This window comes from Polypterus senegalus, chromosome 18, assembly GCF_016835505.1.
Source record: "Polypterus senegalus isolate Bchr_013 chromosome 18, ASM1683550v1, whole genome shotgun sequence".
Classification (NCBI taxonomy): Eukaryota; Metazoa; Chordata; class Cladistia; order Polypteriformes; family Polypteridae; genus Polypterus; species Polypterus senegalus.
In genome coordinates, this window is record NC_053171.1 from 30,279,127 (window position 1) to 30,301,666 (window position 22,540).

General features: G+C 38.3%; 1 protein-coding gene across 1 annotated transcript in view; it reads right to left on the bottom strand.

Annotated features, from left to right (window-relative positions):
• ppp1r13bb (protein phosphatase 1, regulatory subunit 13Bb) overlaps positions 1–22,540 on the bottom strand; it is a 72,740-nt gene that overhangs the window by 41,345 nt on the left and 8,855 nt on the right. The window contains 3 exon segments of the mRNA XM_039741829.1: positions 13,160–13,236; positions 16,943–17,062; positions 19,901–20,048. Coding sequence (XP_039597763.1) covers positions 13,160–13,236; positions 16,943–17,062; positions 19,901–20,048 — 345 coding nt within the window.

Genomic DNA, 22,540 nt, shown 5'->3' on the forward strand with positions numbered 1-22,540 from the left:
TATATGCATTTGCCATGCAAAATTGTGGCTTCTATAAATTTATATATATATATACTGCTCAAAAAAATTAAAGGAACACTTTTTAATCAGAGTATAGCATAAAGTCAAAGAAACTTATGGGATATTAATCTGGTCAGTTAAGTAGCAGAGGGGGTTGTTAATCAGTTTCAGCTGCTGTGGTGTTAATGAAATTAACAACAGATGCACTAGAGGGGCAACAATGAGATGACCCCCAAAACAGGAATGGTTTAACAGGTGGAGGCCACTGACATTTTTCCCTCCTCATCTTTTCTGACTGTTTCTTCACTAGTTTTGCATTTGGCTACAGTCAGTGTCACTACTGGTAGCATGAGGCGATACCTGGACCCTACAGAGGTTGCACAGGTAGTCCAACTTCTCCAGGATGGCACATCAATACGTGTCATTGCCAGAAGGTTTGCTGTGTCTCCCTGAACAGTCTCAAGGGCATGGAGGAGATTCTAGGAGACAAGCAGTTACTCTAGGAGAGCTGGAGAGGGCCATAGAAGGTCCATAACCCATCAGCAGGACCAGTATCTGCTCCTTTGGGCAAGGAGGAACAGGATGAGCACTGCCAGAGCCCTACAAAATGACCTCCAGCAGGCCACTGGTGTGAATGTCTCTGACCAAACAACCAGAAAGACTTCATGAGGGTGACCCAAGGGCCCCATGTCCTCTAATGGGCCCTGAGCTCACTGCCCAGCAGCATGCAGCTCGATTGGCATTCGCCATAGAATACCAGAATTGGCAGATGCACCACTGGTGCCCTGTGCTTTTACAGATGAGAGCAGGTTCACCCTGAGCACGTGACAGAAGTGAAAGGGTCTGGAGAAGCCATGGAGAACATTATGCTGCCTGTAACATCATTCAGCATGAGCAGTTTGGTGGTGGGTTAATGATTGTCTGGGGAGGCATATCCATGGAGGGTCACACAGACCGCTACAGGCTTGACAAAGGCACCTTGGCTGCCATTAGGTATCAGGATGAAATCCTTGGACCCATTGTCAGACCCTATGCTGGTACAGTGGCTCCTGGTGCACGACAATTCCTGGCCTCATGTGGTGAGAGTATGCAGGCAGTTCCTGGAGGATGAAGGAATTGATACCATTGACTGGCCACCACACTTTCCTGACCTAAATCCAATAGAACACCTCTGGGACATTATGTTTTGGTCCATCCAATGCCACCAGGTTGCACCTCAGACTGTCCAGGAGCTCAGTGATGCCCTGGTCCAGATCTGGGAGGAGATCCCCCACAACACCATCTGTCATCTCATTAGAAGCATGCACCGATGTTGTCAGGCATGTATACAAGAACACAGGGGCCATACAAAGTGCTGCGTACAATTTTGAGTTGCTGCAATTAAATTTTGGCAAAATGGACTAGCCTGCCACATAATTTTTTCACTCTGATTTTTGGGGCGTCTTTGAATTCAGGGCTCTGTAGGTTGATCATTTTCACTTCCATCAAACGATGTGGCATCCTTTCGTTCCTAACACATTACCCAGTCTATATCAGTATAGATATCCAGGAGGATTTCTTTTTCCCATTGAGATCTGATGTGTATTCAAAGTGTTCCTTTAATTTTTTTGAGCAGTTTATATAGTATGCATTGCTGGCACTGGTACTTTACATTGAAGGCTATATAGCAAAGCTTAAATTTTACCAAATAACGTATGTCCAGTTTTCTAGCCCAGAGAGTTGTCAAGTAAAATAGTTCATACATGTAATTTTTAAACAAAAAGTCAATATTATGAGATTTAGCCATTTTAAAAGAACACCAGCTGTGTATGATAACTTAGTCTTCCAGCGCAAGAACCTTTCACCACACTGGGAGATGTTTTCTTCTCAAAAGACAAATCACAATAATCAAGTAATACCATTTGGTTAAGTTTGTTTTGATTTACTTCCATATATACTGTATGTGAGAACTACTGCAGTGAAAAGAAAATGTATCCTTACCATGAGAGGAAAATAGTACCAGGAATACGCATCAACGTGATTATTTTCATATCCCTTTTGTTGTCACAAATGTGTCGGAAACACAGAAGGTGCGGATCAATACCAATACTCAACAACTGTCCTGGCTTGAAAAATGAACATATTTGTAAGTTTTTAAGCTTTTCCTCCATGCCTCATACCCTTCATAGTAAAATGCTAGTGTGGACAGTGTGGACAGTCCCTTACTACCAGAATGTGTAACAGTTTTTTCCCTCAAGCACTCAGATTCCTGAACACTCATGGACCGATCTGATATCTGATGTATGTGTTCTGCTCTGCAATGTTGCGCATGGTTGCACATTTGACTCACATGCATCTTGTTATATATTATGGTAGGTGTCGTGGATTCTTCGTTGTCCTGTGTTCTATGTAGCACCATGGTCCTGGAGTAACGTTGTTTTGTTTCACTGTATGCTGTACTACTGTATATGGATGAAATGACAATAAATACTCTATAATCTTGAATATTTTTTTAAATTTAAAGAAAGTGCCTAACTTTTGAACATAGTTTTGCATGGCAAATGCATATATACTATGTTTGTGAAGAAATAACTTTGACTTGAAAAATCCCAAACCTACTCTTTAAAGAAATCATAGCATAACTATAACACTTTCCATAAACCCTTACAATCCTAACCCCTCTAAATGAAGCAGATTTGGAGACCTTAATGTGTGGCACTGACCATTTTTAACTCTAAAATCTCCTGTCTCTTTAACACATTACAGAGACTGTACTGTGTGATCACTGACCATTACTCTCTATATCTCCACAACTTCCCTCTCGAACAAATAATTGTGACCTTACTATGTAGTAAATGACCATTATCCCCATAACCACCTTGCTCTCCATGAAAATGTCACCTCAAATTTGCAACCATCAGACCTTTATTTTAAACCTTTCTGTCCAACCTATACCAAAATCTCCATCTGTGGGACCTACATTCCATAAGACAAAAGGGGTCTTTTAATATATTCGTTAACACTTTTACATGTTTGTCAGTGGCGTTAAAGAAGTCTGATAGCTTTTCATGGAAGCTAAAGAAGAATGGAGTGCCACTATGGAGTTAAAGAGCAAGTCTGATGTATAAAGCATGGCGGTCACTACCCTCTCAGACTTTTCCTATCCATGTTTTCCCTTTCTAAAAAAACAAACACAGTTGTGCAAACAGAGACTCTGGAAAACCAAGTGGGACAAGGATGCACATCAAAGGTATTATTGATTGAAAGCCTTGAGCTCACATCTCTCTGAGGCCTACAAACACATGCCCTCACCAGGCAGGAATGTATTTACTAAAGCCTGTTGACTGCAGAAGAGATTGCAGAGGCAAATACCTTTTGGCCTATAAAAATGGCTTTAGGTAGGTTTGCCAAAGCCACACTGTAAAGACAGGATGTGAATTATTCAAAACACAATGAAGGCGAACAACAGCAGGGGCAAAATGTAAACATCAGCTACTTAAATGCCAGGGAATCTCACATGAATCTTATGTGTCTGGACTACGGAGAGGACCTGTTCCTTAGTGGGTCTCTGCCTCCACACAGAGGTCACTCTTAGATTTCCTTCTGTAGATTTGCTTCTTTTCAAAAAAGGGAACCCACTAAAAATGTGGAAGAGGAGTACCCAGGGCAACTAACCTTTCAGATGAGGTAGCTGGGGATTAGTCCAGTAATGCAAGCTGCTGCTCACCTGTGGGCATTGTCAGTGACATGACACTGACAGCAATTCAAGAACAGAGTATAAACATCAGGTATTTGGTTTCAGCCATTAGGAAGAGAGGGACATCATTGTGTGGCAGGAGCAGAGTGATTAGAAAAGGAGAAGAAAACAGGGAGTTAAAGAGGATTTGAAATTGGGATGATACATGCATATGTATTTCTATTAAATCGATCTACTTCAACTGCATATCAGAGGCATGTTCAAGTAAAAAATGACCTAGAACATTCTACTCTTCATGGAAGTAACGATGATGCTAATTTGAGGATCCTACTGTGTGGAATTACACTCTTCAACAGTTACAACACACTTGCTACATTGAATTGTGCTCAATGAGGGTATACAAAGAAGAGGAGAGACAGAAGATGAAGAAGAGTCCTTCTTTCAGCCCAAGTAGTGGCCACAGCTAGGCAATGACCAAGAAATGACTGAAGAACCAACTTTTAAAAGAATCTGGTATGTCCAGCATGTGTTTTGCTATATAAACCTGCATCATCAAAATATTTTGTCCACACACAATACTTTTCCTGTATATTTGGAAAGGCATACAAAAAAAATAATTAATGTGGTTGTGCCTAGCAATGCATTGGCATCCTATCCAGGGTTTCCCTATTTTAATCCCAATACTACTGTAACAGGCTCTAGCCTTTCATGAAATTCAATCGGAATGCTTTTACAAATGATGACAAATGAATGAAAGTTGAGGCCAAATGCCACTGTAAAATAAGCACTTCTAAGTGTAGCTGGTCATGCACTTTAAATTGCTGGGTAACAGGAAAAGTACAACAAAAGAGGACTGAATTTTTCATAACAAAGGAATTAGCAAGTTAGAAAGCAATCAAGAATGTCCAAAGACAAACAAGCAACTTCATCTGTAAAGACAAAGGAAATTACAGTCAAACGTTCTCCAGTTTGAAACCAAAAATCAGACACATTTGGTAATTGCATCACGTGATCCAGTAATAGTGTGAACAAAGGCAGCACTTTTAGGAAATAAAACCTGCAGATGTTCAGGTCACTTCACTCTATATAATAGCCACTCTATCCACAAGAAGGCCACTACATCTGTACTATATGTTTAACGTCAAGGGCAAACAATTAGGTCTGAGTGGCACTGCCAGCGTAGACACGCCAGCAATAAGACTGCTTAGCCAAAACCTGCAATTTAAAGAACCAAGAGCAGCTGCCCTCTAAAACAGGAATCGCACTCTTCCGCTTTCCACAATCAAGGCTTTGTTAGTGCAGCAGGTACAATAACACGATTCTCTGGATCAAATCAGTACTCAAGGGCTTAAAGTAAAAAGGTATGTAGGGTCTGAAGTAAATGAAGAGTGTTGTGTGTGACAGGGTGTTACTACTTTGGTCTGAAGGCTTGCCAAGAAGAAAAACACAATGGAATCCCTGCAGCTACAAAACAATCATTTCCTTCTGCAGGCACATATTAACTTGCTTATTTGGCTGATATTTTGTCCAAAGTAACTAACAAATCACAGTGGTACAATTCTTTCCATAGCAAACAGCCTAAGAAATACATTTCACTGTGAACCTCCCACTGACCATGAACTTACTGAATAATCATTTGTACATTTCTATCTTCTACTCCTGGGAGACAATTTAAGAGTCCAACTGCCCAGTAGAACAGATAATAGTTCTTTCACCCCTCAAATGAAGTACCCTAGGGTTGAAACCACAAGCAAACTGCATGCTCTCACAATGCCTGTATAAGATGTCCTCTGGGTACACCAGTTTTACTCCCACATCTTGAAAGACATGCCAGTCAGGTTTATTGGTAATTCCAAATAGACCCCAGGGGTGTTTCCTACCTTATGCCCACTGTCACCAGGACAGGTTTAGGTCCTCTCTGATATTGGATTAGGTAGGTTTGAGAAAGTTATACTACATTCCGATTTACTTTGGTTGGTGAAAAGATCATTCCCATGAGTCTATATTAGAAGAGGCATATTCAGAAACTGAACAAGTTACTAAAACCACAAACAATTTTATTCATGCTCCTCACAAAACACACCAGCATTCAAAGACAGACAGGTAATAAACGATATTTATAAAATTATTGGTTCAAATTTCATTGGCTAAACTGTGAGCCCGTTTAAAATTTAAACTGCAAGCTTATACTGCCAATACTGATGCCCTGTGTAAGAAAGGTCAGAGCCGACTATACTTCCTTAGAAGGCTGGCGTCCTTTCAACATCTGCAATAAGATGCTGCAGATGTTCTATCAGACGGTTGTGGCGAGTGCCCTCTTCTATGCGGTGGTGTGCCGGGGAGGCAGCATAGAGAAGAGGGACACCTCACATCTGGACAAACTGGTGAGGAAGGCAGGCTCTATTGTAGGCATGGAGCTGGACAGTTTGACATCCGTGGCAGAGCGATGGGCGCTGAGCAGGCTCCTGTCAGTCATGGAGAATCCACTGCATCCACTGAACAGGATCATCTCCAGACAGAGGAGCAGCTTCAGCCACAGACTGCTGTCACCGTCCTGCTCCACTGACAGACTGAGGAGATCGTTCCTCCACCACAATATGCGACTCTTCAGTTCCACCCTTCAAAGGTTAATATTATACAAAGTTATTGTCTGTCTGTTATACCTTCAATGTTATCACTCTTTAATTTAATATTGTTTTTTATCAGTATGCTGCTGCTGGAGTATGTGAATTTCCCCTTGGGATTAATAAAGTATCTATCTATCTATCTGTTATGGATAATTGACAAAGTGTGCACTCATCGCAGAAGGCACCAGTGGAAAAATAACGTTTTGTTTGCTGTTAGGCAGATAGGTTTATGGTCCCAGATATCGCGTGGTCAGCTATTAGCTTTGCTGCAGTTTTCTTAATGCTTAACATGTTATTTTGTTACAACTTTCAGACTTAGTTCTAAACTAACTGTTAAGAAAATTACATTTAATTATCCATCTACTGTATTTTCTAAACACGTTTAATAAACTTGAGCCTTTGTCAGCTGCATTTAGTGGAAGACTGAAGCCCACCCCAGATGGGATGTCAACCCAACATCAATCTATATTTTGATTATAGTGCTCTGTAGAGAGTGTACCATTACAGGGGTATAATTAGTGCAGAAGTTACTGAAGGGTCATTTGTTTTTATTCCTACAGCTTTTCACATTGATAACATAACTAGATGAAGATGCTGAGCCCTGGTAATTAAGACTACCAGCTCAGAAGGAGTAGTTTTGAGCACCTAGACTCACATGTTGGACCATATTAATTGGCAGTTAATCCATTTGTTACCTTCACACCCAAAAAGATACATCCACAGACCATAAGTCAACAGGTTGGATTAGTTAAAGCTCTTTCTGACTTTTCAGTTCAACAGATCCAGAACTAAAAGTGAATGGTCTCTTCATTCACTTAAGTAACATCTGTAAGTCTGTTTACCTGCATGCATGTTACTTTTGAAATCTAATTTTTAATATATTTTAACTTTTGTTCAGGGTGATACATTGGTTAGCACTTCTGTCACACAGCTCCAGAGTCCTGGGTTTATCTCCCAGCCCAGGCGCTGCTCATGTGAAACTTGCAGGTTCTCCTTGAGTGTGTTTTTTTTTTTTTTTTTAAAGAAATAAAGTTTTCCTCTAAGTTAGGTTAGCAAAATATGTAAATATACCAACAACAAGCAGGTTTGGCTCCTGTTTTGAATATGGGTGTATGTGATGATAAACTACATGAAGTAACTGACTACCTCTAATTTTAATCTGCAAGCATACTGCAGACACCAACCAGCATAAGAAACCCAAGAGAAAGGCCCTTTCATTGACGGCTGAGACCACACAGCATTTATACTACTTTTCCTTATTAATGATTTGTAAAATGCAGCTCCAGTTGCACCTGGGCTTGTAAGGTTTTTATAGCAGCATTCACAAAATCATCCACTTGTTATTGATGAGAGGGCAGTGATGCCAGAGTAAACAAAACTTTCACCATTTCGCCACTGCTTAAAAGATAAAAGACAAGAAAGTCACCACTACAGGTTGACTTCTATAAGCATCTTAAGAATCACAGACAACAGAAAACTGTAAGATTTCGAACCCTGTTGCATGAAACTAGTGGTATATCTTCATTCTAAAAGCAGTCAACACCAGTAAAGAGGAAAAAAAAGAGAAGTACCTACCTCCAGCACAGCAAACACTGTGAGGGAATGCATGGTTTCTTCTCAGGTCTGGCAGGGAGAACAGCACTCAGAGACGTGCCAACATATCCCAGGTCAACTTGATACTAACACAGTCAACGTGCTACACAGATCTGCACGGCTCAAGAGACTTGTTTTGGCAAGTCAAGGGATAATGATAACTATAATCGTCTTACAGGGTTATGTCATAAATTGATGTAATCCTCAAAATTATAGTCAAAAGCTGCAGCCAGATGACAGGGGTTAACCACGTTATTTACTCATCCAGTGCGGAAGCAGCATCAAAATATTACTGCATTATGAGCTGGATGCCACGTGGAAGGAATTGGGACCACATTGCAATGGGAATTCGAAATCAGCAGGGCAACCGAAAGAGGAATCTCCCAGTGGTCACTCCTCTGCAGTATGTCTCTTAAATCTCTTATTAGTACTGAAGAGTGACATCCGCTACAGATGAAGGGATCAGTATTAAAAAAGCAGCTCCTGGGGGCTGGAGTAAACAGCTGGAGGAGAAAATTAAGATGACACATCTTCTGTACCATCCTCATCTTTAAGAGACTCTGTCCCTGGTGTTAAAGCAAGGCCTGCTTACTTTCATTCTCACTAAGCCCTCTTTACCAAACCATTCCATGTATTATAATAAGAAGTAGCTTAATCTGAACTTTAAACACATCTCTTAGCCTAATGTGTTTTCTGCTTCTTTTGATCTGGATCCATTGTAACTATATAGTTTTTGTAAACTACAAAAATATGGAAATTTTAGGCTATTTTTTATTAATTCATACTACTGCTCTTACATTAAAATATAGTTCATTATAAAGCATGTGGTTTTCCTAACACAAACTTAAGTACATACATAACCACACCAAAAACTCATTAAAATCCCAAAATGCAATATGAGGAGGAGAGGTGGGAGTTAAGAAATATCACTTTTAGTTGTGCCTAAGAAGAGTTCGGTACTTACCAATATTACGCTGAAGGAAAACAGTGGTAGTTCAAAATATTTCAATTCCTGTACTTGGAACATCAAGAAAATAAGGTTGAAAACCTTCCAATTGCATTTTTTAATCATGATCAAATACAAAATGTCAATAATTAATCTCAAGTGATCACATGTTTAGCCAAAGTACTTCAAAATTGTCTGGTAGTCCCCTGTGGACGTGATTGCTGTACAGCTTCTCAGCTGCTCAAACTGTAATGACTTGTGCCTTTCAAATAAATTCTTGATTTGTGACAAATTGGTCTCATGTCAAGGTAATGAGTAAGAACCATCAGACCTCATTGAATGACGTCTCTCAGCCCTGTATCTTTCATTATATTTAGAGGTCTGCAGTCCAATGTGATCCACTTTGCAAAAAATAGTGTTTTTTTAAATGTTTTAGATTTTTGTTTGATTCATAGATATGATTTGAGTTGTATATTCATGGATCACAGTCTGCACCAGTCTTAAAGAACAGCAGACAAGAACATATTTGTTTTATGTTCTTAATTGATTAGCCAAGGAGATTGTACTTCTGTTACATTTAAACTTGCCTGCACCAAGTTTACAAGTATCAACAGTTTTGTCTTTTGAACTGTCTGGGAGAGTTTTAAATCAAGAGCAAGTACCATACAATTCATCCTTCTCATCCATCATTAATGGTATAGCTTAGATGAGGAGTTTCCAAACTTTAAGGCCCACAGAATATTGTACCATCTGGTCAGGAACCCAAGTGAAATAAAGCCAATGTGAAGTGGATCATGATCTTCGATCTCAGTTACTGATAACAGCAGTCATGCTGCATGATTTAGTAGAACAGTAGACCTGTTAATGAAAGTAAATGCTTAACTACACCAGACTATTGAAACAAATGTGATTAAACGCCGCATAGTATTTCTATGCCAGGGGCATTAAACTTTTTGCCTTGATGTATCACCATTTTCTTTCAGTTTTAAATTGTAAAGTACTGAATTCTTACTAGGCACAACTGAAGGCGAGCTTTCTTAACTCCCACCCCTGTCCCTAATATTCCACTATGGGACAATTGATTACTGGTAATATTTTTAATGTAAGAACAGTAGCATGATGTGATAAGGAATACAAATTAGAAAGAGCAAATATTTAACTATTTTTAACTTAGAAAGAATATACAGTTACATATGAATCCACATCAAAAAAAGCAGAAACAACTCAGGTTACATATAACTTTAGTAAAAGAAAAGAGGAATATAACTCAAAGTCATTTGTGTGGGTTGTGTCTTTGTTTCATAGGGTTGTTATTGTCAATGTTGGGTTCTAGTTTTGATAACTTTAAGCACATTTCTTCTAATGTCAGCCTATTCCTGTATTTATTTTAAAATCCTGTCTAAAACAGGTTTTCAACTGATAATTTATATTAATAATGCTAAAATGAAATGGTAGGTATGTGCATTTTATTATTAATAATTGCCAAAAATGTGTATTTTTTCACTGTATATTTATATGCCTTAGTCTGCTAATTTCTAAAATTGATTTTGCAAAAAACTAACAACTGAGAGAGCAAGAGAGACAGAGGAGCCGTGCAGACTGCTTGTGCGTGTGGAGGGGACAAGAAAGACCACACTCACCTGAGACACCCTGTTTCACAAAAATCCATCAGTCTTAGCACGCAGTTTCCAAGCAGTCTCCTTCCAGGCTTAGATCTGCTAAAAGAGCTGTGCAGCGAGAGGAAAACATTTTCCTTCTGAGCTAATGTGAACAATGGAAGACTTTGATTTTATGCGGGCGGAGGACACAGAAAAGGAGAATGAGGATGGGAAAGACAGGAGTGTAGTCTCAAAGCAGGAGTACCGTGAGGCAGACTGCTGGAAGACTGAAGCTCAGCTAAGGGTGGAGATTTGAAGTTGGCCAATGTGTAGCCATTGGTCCTTTTTAATCCCACTTTTTATGTTCCCTTGTGTATAACCTGACACTACTATTTGTGTAATGCACAGTTTGAGGGCTGCTGTTTTCATGTATAACTGATATACAAATACTGTCATGTACCAACTGAAGAACATTTCAGTTGCTATATATTTATTTACAAGACAGGCAATTTAAAGACAATCTTTAAGTCTGTAATTGATTTTTAATTTTTTTAATACACTGTCTAGCAGTCCCCAGTTTGAAAACCCTTGGCTCAGATTGCAAGGTTTGTCAAGCAACACATGAGGTAAATGCTATTTAGGAAATATAAAGCATTATACCTTTGAAATTAATTTCATGCATTAAACTTTTAACATTGACAGCACAAAATAAAAAAAAAAACTTTTTCAGTTTTTGATAACCTAATCCAAAGGACTTTTTATGGGTAATAAGTTAACAAGTAACAATTTAGTCATGTAGATTGTTAAGCTATACACACACACACACACAAGGGGTGTAGCCTATCCTTGTAGCATGAGCTGCAGAGCAGGAACCAGACATGTGCAGGTTACATAGAAGCACACATACTGACTAACACACGTCCATTTTGGGAATGTGCAGATCTACATGTAGCATAACTATGTAACTATGATGCTATGGTAACTGGCAGCCGATATGATTCACGCCCCACCCCAAAAAAAATTCTATTCCATTGCTTTCCAATAAAATGAAGTCAGTATGAGTAACATCATTGTTTTGGTTTAAATTTAGCCCCATGAGTACTAGAATGACTGCAGATCAGGTTTCCTTTAAACAGAAGGAATGTGACACAAAAAGTAGCAAAAAAAAGGCCATCTGACTTTCTGACTAATTAGCGCATCACAACGCATCACAAGATATCCATCTTTTCTACTAATTAAGCAGACCAACTCTTGGACCAAAACATTGTTTTCCCCATGGTCAGATTAGTTCCACTTTAATTATTTCTTGTTATGCATAATTAAAATAATTTATGTTTGCGATGAGAAGTGGTGATTACGTAAAGTTGTTTTTCTAACAAAAAGACTTCCTGCACTGGCCCAGTTCCAGTGACAGGCAGTAAGCTTTTCTGAACCAGTGAGCCTGTACTGGACATTCACTCTAAGCAAACCATATGCGCCCAGCTGTCAACCATTTTTGTTAATTAAAACTACAGAAATTATTGCTTTATGTGAGTAGATAAAAAATGATTTAAGGAAGACTGAGAAAATCAAGTGTGGAATTTAACAATTCACCAACACCACTCCCTGTTCCTTTCCCTAATCTGGTCGTTTAACAGTAGTAATGGTTAAAAGCTACAGAAATTACTCCATCAATGTGAATGTCCTGTCTCCTATAAGTCAGAATGCTTAAAAACGAAAAAAAAAAATACCCAAGAAGGAAGGAAAGTTGACATTTTGATTTGTTTTCCCCACTTGTATCTTTGCAGAAGAAATACAGTTTTCATGTGTTCATCCTAAACTATAAATTTTACCTCAGTACTGTACTTGAGCTTTTCACTGTGGGTCAGAATACATAAGGAAGAATCTACCCAACCACCCATTCATGTTCAAGCAAGCATAATCCAGCTCTGGGTTGAGAGGGCCAGAACCTATCCAATCAGCACTGGTCGTAAGGTGGGCGCCAGCCCATCACAAGTCCCACTCTCACTCATTTTAGATCAATTTTGATTGACCAATGAACCTATGAAACACATCTTTAGGATGTGAAAGGAACACCTAAGTAAATGGATTAAAGTTCACGCAGGTATTGGGCCGCAATTCAAACCCAGGACTCCAAGGCTGACTACTGCGTCACCATACTTCCCAAAAGAATTTTGGCTCCTGCTGTTAGATAGTCAAGGGAAGAAGAATTATCCATGATTTCAGCCACTAATTTGGTACCCCAATAAAGGGCAAATACCGCAAAATAAAAATCAGACGCTCTAAGCAGCATCACATCAAAAAAGCCAAGTTTTGTTCTGCTGATTATAAGATCAGACAGCCTGAAAAGTGCACATCCTATTTTCCACCAAGGTGTGGCCTCATCTTTCACTTAATGGGTAAGTAAAAGAAAAAACAACCCAATGAAAATCAGGCATAGCACAAGGTCCTCCTATACATGACCAAAAACTCTAGATGAAAATATGTATTGTAGTGGAATGCTGTTTAGCACCTTCAGACCACCAGAAAACCCAGGCCTGCAGGTAACATAAACAAATGTTGCAATAAGATCTCAAGTTCAAACCAAACAAAGCAGGACAGCAAACTAATTTCAAGAAGTACAACATTTTTGTTCTGAAAAGTAAGAGAGCAATGACAGATGGTGAAAGCAAGTTACGTCTCGGCTGCGTTTCTACTCATTATCACTTTTTCCACATACCCCATTTTCACAGTGCTTCTCTCCTGTACTGTTCACTCCATTCCTCTTGCTGGTCTGCTCTTGAGTCTGCTGGCCACCTAGAACATATTTAAAGACGTTCATTAATTTGAGACTTCACAGAACTCTGGAGACATTTCAGCACTATATACACTTCAGATTTGTTGGCAGCCACAGCTCATTACCATTAGTAATTACCGATACTCTCTATCTGAATGAACAATAGTGCTCTTAACAAACTAATAATCAACTACTCGAGGGCAACACCTCAACAAAACATAGTGTTGCTCATTTCAGTTTAAAGACACCAGCCTATGTACCTGCTAAATTTGACCACATTGGTTTTTGAGCAAGATAACTGAACAGATTGTTCCAAGTTTAGCACACTGGGTTTTCACAAATCACAAACTTAAGTTTATGAAAAGTACACTAGACTTAACTTGATCCTTCTGTAAGTATAACCTTCTCAGCCATGTAATTATTGAAGAAGAGTCAACAAACAACCCCACCTTTACAACAAATGTAGACTGTTTGGGGAGAGGCCAGCAGTTGCATAAGATACTGATGAGCTACACTGAGGCACTGTGCAGGACTAGCGCACAGTGCAGCTAGACTTGTGTCAAGAACAGCATTTTGGAATGGAGATGATCAGAAAATATAATGAAAGGATGCCATTATAAAAATAAATATACTGCAGCAGTGTTTTGCCATGAGATTTAAAAAAAAATGGTGCCACATTCAATCATCTTAAATGGATAAATAAAATAAAAAAGGACTCTTAATAAAGCTGCTCTCAATATGGAATGACTAACAGCAAAATATGAGCACTGCTCGTGCCGTACAACCTCAACTTTGCAAACCAGCTATTTAAATTCAGGACTGCAAGGAGCTACAATCAATCCTGACAGCTTTAGTTGGAAGATAAGGACCAACTCTGGAAAGGATGCCAGTCAACCACAGGGCAAAATTGTTGGCACACCAATTATTTATGGGTGTTCACTGCAGTGAGTCTGACAAGACCAAACATTATGGTTAAATGCTTAAGGGGGTGTGCAGTGGTTCTGTTACACCCAGGATCGCTTCCCAGGGTTGTATTTATTTTTTATTTCATTATTGTTTTTTTAACTTTTAATTTATTATTTGTTCATGTGTTTTTATGTTAGTCATGCTAGTGTTATCTATTATTTGTTTATCATATACTATTCCTTAAAAAGTGGGGTCCATTGCTTCTTCTTTGCAGATGGAATATCAAGAAGTGGTTCCACCTTTACATCACTACTACTGGGTCCTCCTCCCTCGGACTTTACATTGTAAGTCAATATGAAGGATACAGTTGTGGTTAACTGAGTCTGGTTTGGAGATTACTGTAAGTCGTGTTTTTTTTCTGAGGATTTTCTGGTTACTGTGATTTATTTGTTCTGCTTTCTGGATTTTGGCCTTTGGATTGTGTATTGGAACTTGTTTGCCTTGGACTGCCTTTTTAGGCGAATACATTTTGCACTTTTCATTATTTTTAATTTTTTTTAATAAATCTCAATTTTGATCAAGATTCTTCATTGCCCTTTTTCCACAAGCCAGAGGTTTATGGTCATCTTCTTCCTTGTTGGGCATTTTGATATATTTAAGGGACTATCTTTATATTTTGAAAACCTGTTCCCCATTTTAGGCTTGTGTAGGACAAAGCCTGCAGTAGAAGTTGGGGGACTGGCTGCCTTGGGGATGAGCCACTTCTGGGCTGGTCAGTGAAGGTCCTGACCCATTTTGTGAGGAATTAGAAATGTCTAAGAATTCAATTGATAACAACACTGAAAAGATCACAAACTTAAGGTCATTAATGAAATAGCAAAAATGCTGAATGTCCACTCATTGACTGGCCAGCCAGCATGTCAGACAAGCATTAAGCCAGAGATTACTCCAGTTCTGAAATGTCACTGTATAGGTTGGACACTGTTTTATACCAACACTAGGAACCTGAAAGAGGAATCTGATCGAGGTTGATGGTTCAAGCAGTTTTCTATTACATGACTGATTTCTAAAGCAGATGTTTCTTGTACAGTGATTTGGCTATATCACATTTTGTGTAATTTGGAGAAATCCCTTGTGTTTTGAGGAATCAGTGTCAGTTTAAAAGATGGTTCTGGTCTTTTGAATTTCTTTTGCTAGCCTCCAAATGTTTGAACTTCCTCCACTTTAATGTCATTATTATAAATCTGAAAGAGTAACACTCCTTATATAAACACTGTACTGCCGGTCTATGGCCAATTAATCATCTTATAATCCAAACATGGAAGTTACCTTTGATTACTGCGGATTCCAGATTTAGTGTGAAGTAGTGATTTATATTTGGTGCAGAACAACACTGAAGAATTTTTGAAAGTCAAAGTCTATTTTCTTTCAAATATGTCTCTCAGATTTGCCGTAGTGTGTACAAGCTTTTACATAAGCAAAAAAAAAAAAAGAAAGTTGATTACAAACAACCCATGTTGGAGTGCTAATGTGACTGCAAAGTTTGTTTCCTGCCCCTTAAATAACAAATTATCCAGTTACTATTGTTGTCATTTCCTTCTAGCCCCCAATCTAATCGTCTGTGTTAAACCATATTGAAGTTTTTATGGAAGTCTAACTAACTCTGTGATATGTTTTGTTAACAACTCCATTAAAAAAATTTAAAAATCCATATATTGGGGACTAGAAAACTACAAGCACACCTCCAGCCCACTTTCTCAGATCAGTGTAGGAAAAATTAAGAGTATACAGGGACACAGCAAAAATACTCAGTAAGAATGTGCAAACTTCCCACAGAACACACCTCAGCTCGGAGTCAAACCTGTCATGCTGACATTCTGTTAATGTACCCAATAAAGGAAAGAGGCAAAATTATTTTTTGAATTTTTACTCTGTAAATTTAATGCCATATTCTAGGTAAAATGTAAATTAGCGAGCATTTAGTGTAATTATAGAGCATTCCAAATGCCCCTTTGCATCACACCAAACCAGCTTAAAACGATGAATAAAGTTCCTATGCAAGCTACCAAAGAGAAGAATACTTCTTGGCAGAAGGCATCTGGTCAGGCATCTATGAATGCCTGCTGCTTTCCTGCCTCTATTTTTAGACAACACAGCTTTGTTCAGCTTAATGCTGCTTAACATCTCTTAGTAAATGGGTCTCGAAGACTCTACTACTTAAACATCTTAAAAATTAAATTGCCTGTTTTTACTTTTCAAGTTAAAAGCAACAACACCATAAAGCAGAGGAATTCTAAATATTCATTTTGATTTCACTTTTTCCCCGTTCTTTGATAACACAGAGAGAAAAGGGTATATCATGGTTTACTATCACTACACTCATCTAGGAGCGCACAAAGTAAGTGAGATGGAATGGAAAGAACAAAGAGCAATCTGGTAATGAATCAGGATTAAGGGGCAGTGACAAGAAGCCATACTTTACAACATTAACACAGGAAATTTTCAATAAGGTGCCACATAGAAATTACTTTTTTACTTTACGACATCATAATTCCAGTAAATGTAAACTTTTATAAGTCCCACTGCAAAAACAATGAAAGACAACATTTTTTGAGAGTACACACAGTCAAGAAACACATTTCATGACTCAAAGCAAGGTTTAAATATAAAGCCAAAAAAGGAACTACTTTAGTTTAGGAAAAATGCACCATAACTGTCATTGGAATAGCATCCATATCCCTCCCTTTAAACTGAAAAGTGTCTAGGCATTATTCAAGGCAAAGACTGAAAGTTTTCCCAGCCTAAATACCAAAAATATACCTTGTTCTGTGTTCTCTGAGGGCGATTCCTCATGACGTAAGAAAAATTTCACTTCTTGCCTCCGAGGGCCCCATTTCTGGAGGTGTTCATACATCATATGGTCAAGGGGTAGTGCCCGCTCTATTAGGAAGACAGAAAACACTGTCACCATTAACACAAAAACATAAGGGCTAAGGAGCAGCAAGTAGAACCAATTCCCCTGGGGGAAGAACATTTTCAGAAGTACAGATAGCCATTGTGAGCTTAACACATTCAAAAGTTCAGGAGTGGGATACCCTGGTAAACTTGCATTAGTCTGCTTACGGCACATAACCTTTAAGTTTCATATTACATTCTTTACCAGTTGGACACACACCTGAAAACACAAACCATTACAGATATAACGATAAGATAAGTGGGAAATGAATATGAATGAATGGTTGGTGTAATGATGCTATAGCACACAAGCAGCTTTCATTATGAAATCATTCAAAACTCTATTAATAGCTATAAAATTAATAACCTTAATAACCATGGTGTGCCATTGTGGGAAACGGTCATTTCTTGCCATTGGTACCCATTTATGTTCCTGTAACCTTAATACAATCTCATAATTTTTGTGATAATTATTAATTTTATGGCTAGAAGTATTCCTCCCATTGAAATGGTCAATACAAAAAGCCATTTGAGGGCTATGGCTGAATGGCATTACATCAGTGTAACAATGTGGTTTTCTTTTTCATATTTTAATAAATAACATCACATTAAAGAAGCAATTCATTTACAATCCAAAGATTTCACAGTTGTTTGTATGCAAGAGAAATCTGCAAATTTCCAACCGGTAGTCCAAGTTTTGATTGTTTTGCAATTGATGCTCCAAAACACACACTAAACATCACTATGGTGCTTCCCTTTTTCTAGTAACTGCATGAACAGCAATTCAAAACCGTTATTTTCCTTGCAAAGAAAACCTTCCTATAATGGATTGATTTTCAAGTTAGAAAGGATTCATCTCTTGAGAGTAGCCATATTGATCACCACATCACCACTGTGTTTCCAGCTCTCCGTTTTCATTTTAAGTCCTTTGTATTGCTAAGATTATCAAATTAAATAAGTTATCAATAGCCACAGTGAGCAGCTCACGAGCATAGGTTTTGCTACCCTATCACATTAACCACTTGTGTCTTTCATGCAGAACATGTATGACTTGGTGATATGAGGCAAACATAGCATTGTTGTGATTATATTTGTCTGCATGTTGCTAACAAGCTCCTTATCAGTAAATACTGACTCAAAGGGAAACACTTCTGCTAAGTAGAAGAAAAAAATGTAAGCCTCCTATTACAGCCTGTGGAAAATAAGCAAAACAACACTACCATATTGTCATACTGGCTACTCATAACTAGTAAAGGGCTTATGTTACTAAGCGAGTTGACTTGGAAGGTGCTGCCACATTTTACCACTTTACTCACTACAATGAAGAAAGGATTGCCAAATTTTCAATAAGTGCATTAAGGCATATGTTCAGAATAATAAAACATAAACCACCACATGGAAAAAGTACAAAATCCATTTACCAAAGGACTTTTATCAAGGTGTAAACACAATATAAACTGTGAATTTTGAGTGAACTACTTCTTTAATAGAGATGTGACGGAATTGTCATATATATGAAATATTTGTCATGATGCACCAAAAAGTGAATCCAGGCAGAATTTAATTTCTACTGAGTGTTCCTTCAATTTTGTATGGTGACGGGTCTAGTAGAGGGAAAAATGATTACATTTGTTACTTGTTATATTTATCTGTTTAATCGATAGATGTTTACTGGGGAAACTATAGCCTTTGAAGGGTTGGCATGTCTCTCCTGCAAATATGCTTAGAGAGCCAGAATGTGTCACATGCAGAAAAAAATGTAAAAACAAAGGAACAAATGTCATCATGCCATACTTTACAGAGTGCTCATCTCTAAGAAAACATGTTTAAAAATGTTTAAGTAAGATCCCAACAGAAAAAAGGAACCTAAATGAAACTGAACATTTTTTCATTTCCTTCAAGATATTTCTAGGACTGTATGTCCCAAGGCAGCATCTGAAGATTTCAAATAGCTTCTCCATTATTGTATTACTTTGTTATGCTACTTTGAAAGCTTCATTCACGGTATACTGAGCAACAAAGGCAAGATGGATATAAATTTAAAACCTAGCCCTGCAGTTATCCAATGACTCAGATAAGTCATGCTCCAGATAACATATGTCTTGGTTAAAAGGCAGGATATATAGTAATGTTTATATATCTTTAATAAATTTGCAAAAACCTCAAGTAAACTTTTTTCATGTTGTCATTATGGGGTGTTGTGTACAGAATTCTGAGGAAAAAAATGAATCTAATCCATTTTGGAATAAGGCTGTAACATAACAAAATGTGGAAAAAGTGATGTGCTGTGAATACTTTCCAGATGCACTGTATAACACAGTGACAAGTTCATATTACATCATTAGTGTACAATCCAGGACTCGTACAAGTCAATGATCCAGACATTTTCTAAACCCACTGGACTCAAAAATACTCTGTATAAGGCAGGGGTGAGCTCATGATGTTAATATTGCCCATTAAAGACTGAACACACACAGATGACCCACTAAAAATAACTAATCTACCTAGAAACCTGCCCGTTGTATGGAATGAAACCTGGGACAATACAGAAAACCCACATCAGAAACAAGAGACTGACTCATTAGATGGTACGGAACAAGGACTCAACATGGATTCAACAGCATGTAAGGGGGAACGGGAAATTTGTGACTCCATAAGCAACAATCAAATATGAAAAGTACTGAGACCATGAGCTCATCGTATAAAATACTGCAGACTAAACAAGAGGTGAAAGTGTTCAGCATTGGCATAACCATTGCCTTGCTTTTCTACCTCTATGCCTTTACAGAAAGTAGTAAATTGCAATAGTTTTCACCCACTTACCATTTCCTCTCCACACCTCAGCGAGGTGGCAGGCCGTCTCCCCTGGCTCCTTGCAGAACTCCACCACATCTCGGCACGATGTCTCGGGTGTGATTGGCACTTCTGTCAACACTTGTTCATTGTTGCTCAGGTAGACCGTCAAGATCATCTGGAAAATAAAAGGGGAACATCAGACTTAAAAATACCCAGCAAAATTCCATAGCTGACACTCTAACCCCAAATACGCGGGAGCCGTTTGAGGCGCTCAGATAGTTAGGTCTCTTAATACTTTATTAAATACTCAACCCTCTTAAACCCAGTGGCACTCAAACACTATTTGAAATGTTAGAAAATTAAATTAACCATCATAGATGTATTCTGATAATCAGTACTTTTTTTGTTGGACTATATACAGTGAAGTTCCTTGTCAATTCATCTTTGTGGGTCAAGAAAGAGGAGGTTGCCAATACTTAGTGAGCATAAAAGAGATAATGAACTGCTCATATGGTATCATGTAACCTTATCATCATCAACAACGGTATTAGTGTTCCAGAGTCATCTTGAATTTCATTTTTCCATTACAAATTGGAGCTTCTTGTACCAAAAAAAAAAAAAGTAACGTTCCTATAGTTTGAGACATTTATTACACCTAACTTCATGCCATCCTATAATTACTTGAATTGGTTGGTTATTTCTATCATGAAAAGGGAATATGCCCTTTTTATTTTCATTCCTTATTATATCAAGTTGCTCCTGTAAGTGTAACACATTTCGTTCTTTTTTTGTTTTTTGCCGAATTCTTTTCTAAAATTAAAACACTGATTGAAGACTTACATTGAGGTTTCATGATTTCTCATTTTTACTAGAAGATGCTTTTGTGCTGAGCTGCTTGCTGCTTCTGACAGGCTGTTGCTATAGTAAAGCCATACTTCAATCATCCCCCCAAGCCTCCCAGTAAATTTAATTGTCCTTTACCCAATCAAATAAATGTACCAATAAAAATACAGTTCAGCACTAATGTCTCAATTTCACTGATAAAGTGTGCCTTTCCTGGGTACCCCACAGCACTCAAACAGCATAGTCCTACAGTCTTAACCAGGCACCAGTACCCCAAAATATGCCATCTGCCATGGGGTACTTAGGCAATTAAGCTCCACTGAGTGCTAATAAACAAACATAAGTACAAGACATGGGAAACAGCAGGAGCCGTCACATGAAGCTCAAGCATGTCATGACATTACATTGAACCATCCTGCGAATCTTAGTGCTACACAGCTCTGTCTCCAAGAAAGTGTCACTAGGAATCTGTGGTAAATTAATATACAGTGCATTCAGAAAATATTCAGAATCTCTCACCTTTTCCACATTTTCTTATGTTGGAGCCTTACACTAAAATCATTTAAATACATTTTTTTCTCTTATCAAGCAATACTTATTACTCAAATGCTAAACGTGAAGACAGGAGAAAAGAAATGTTTACAAATTTATTAAAAAATAAAAACTGAAATATCACAATGACATGAGTATTTAGACCCTTTGCAATAACATTTGAAATCTGACTCAGGTACATAACATTCTATTGATCATTGTTTCTAAACCTTGTTTTGAAGTCCATCTGTAGTGAAAACATTGGACTGGAACACACCTGTCTATATAAGGTACCACAGTTGACAGTATGAATCAGAACAAAAACCAAGGAATTAGGACAAAGGAATGGACTGCGCCGAATAGAAACAGGATTGTGTCGAGGCACAGAGCCAGGGGAAGCTACAAAACAAAATCGCTGCGGCACTGAATGTGGCCTTCATAATTCCTAAAAAGAAGACTTTTGGAACAACCACAACTCTACCTAGAGCTGGCCAAGCAGCCAAAATGAAAAACTGAGGGAGAAGGGCATTGGTAATAGAGATGACCAAGAGTCTGGTCACTCTGGTTGAACTTCGGTCAACCTGTATTGAGATGGGAAAAGCTTTTAGAAGTGCATCCATCACTGCAACACTCCACCAGTCTGGGCTTTATGAGAAACTGGCCAGACAGGAGGCACCCAATGGACTCTCAGACTGAGACAAACAAGATTCTCTGGTCTGATGAAATGAAGATTTAACTGTTTGGCCTCAGTTCTAAGAATCATTTCTGGAGCACATTGGGCACCGCTCATCACCTGTGCAATACCATTCCAATGGTAAATTATGGTGGTGACAGCTGCCTTGGGGAGTCCAGGCAAAGCTTGGACCTGAATCCAATTGAACATCTCTGAAATGACCTGAAAATGTCTCCTCTCTGATGGTCTTCATCCAAGCTGACACAGACTAAGATCTGAAGAGAAGAATGGCAGAACCTCCAAAACAGGACTTCAGGCTATAACTACTGCCAAGGGTAAAACAGTAAAGAGTCTGAATGCCAGTGTTAATGTGACATTTAAGTTTTTCATTTTTAATACATTTGTAAACATTTCTAAAATCCTGTTTCAACATCATCATTCTGGAGTATTAAGTGTTGCTTGACAAGAGAAAAAAATACTTTAGAATAAGGCTGCAACATAAAATGTGAAAAAGTGAATACTTTCTGAATGCACTGCATAGTAGAAATACAGCAAGAAAACATACAAAGGCAGATACACTGAGTCACTGCCACAAGTAGGAGGTGGCAGTGATATGTGGC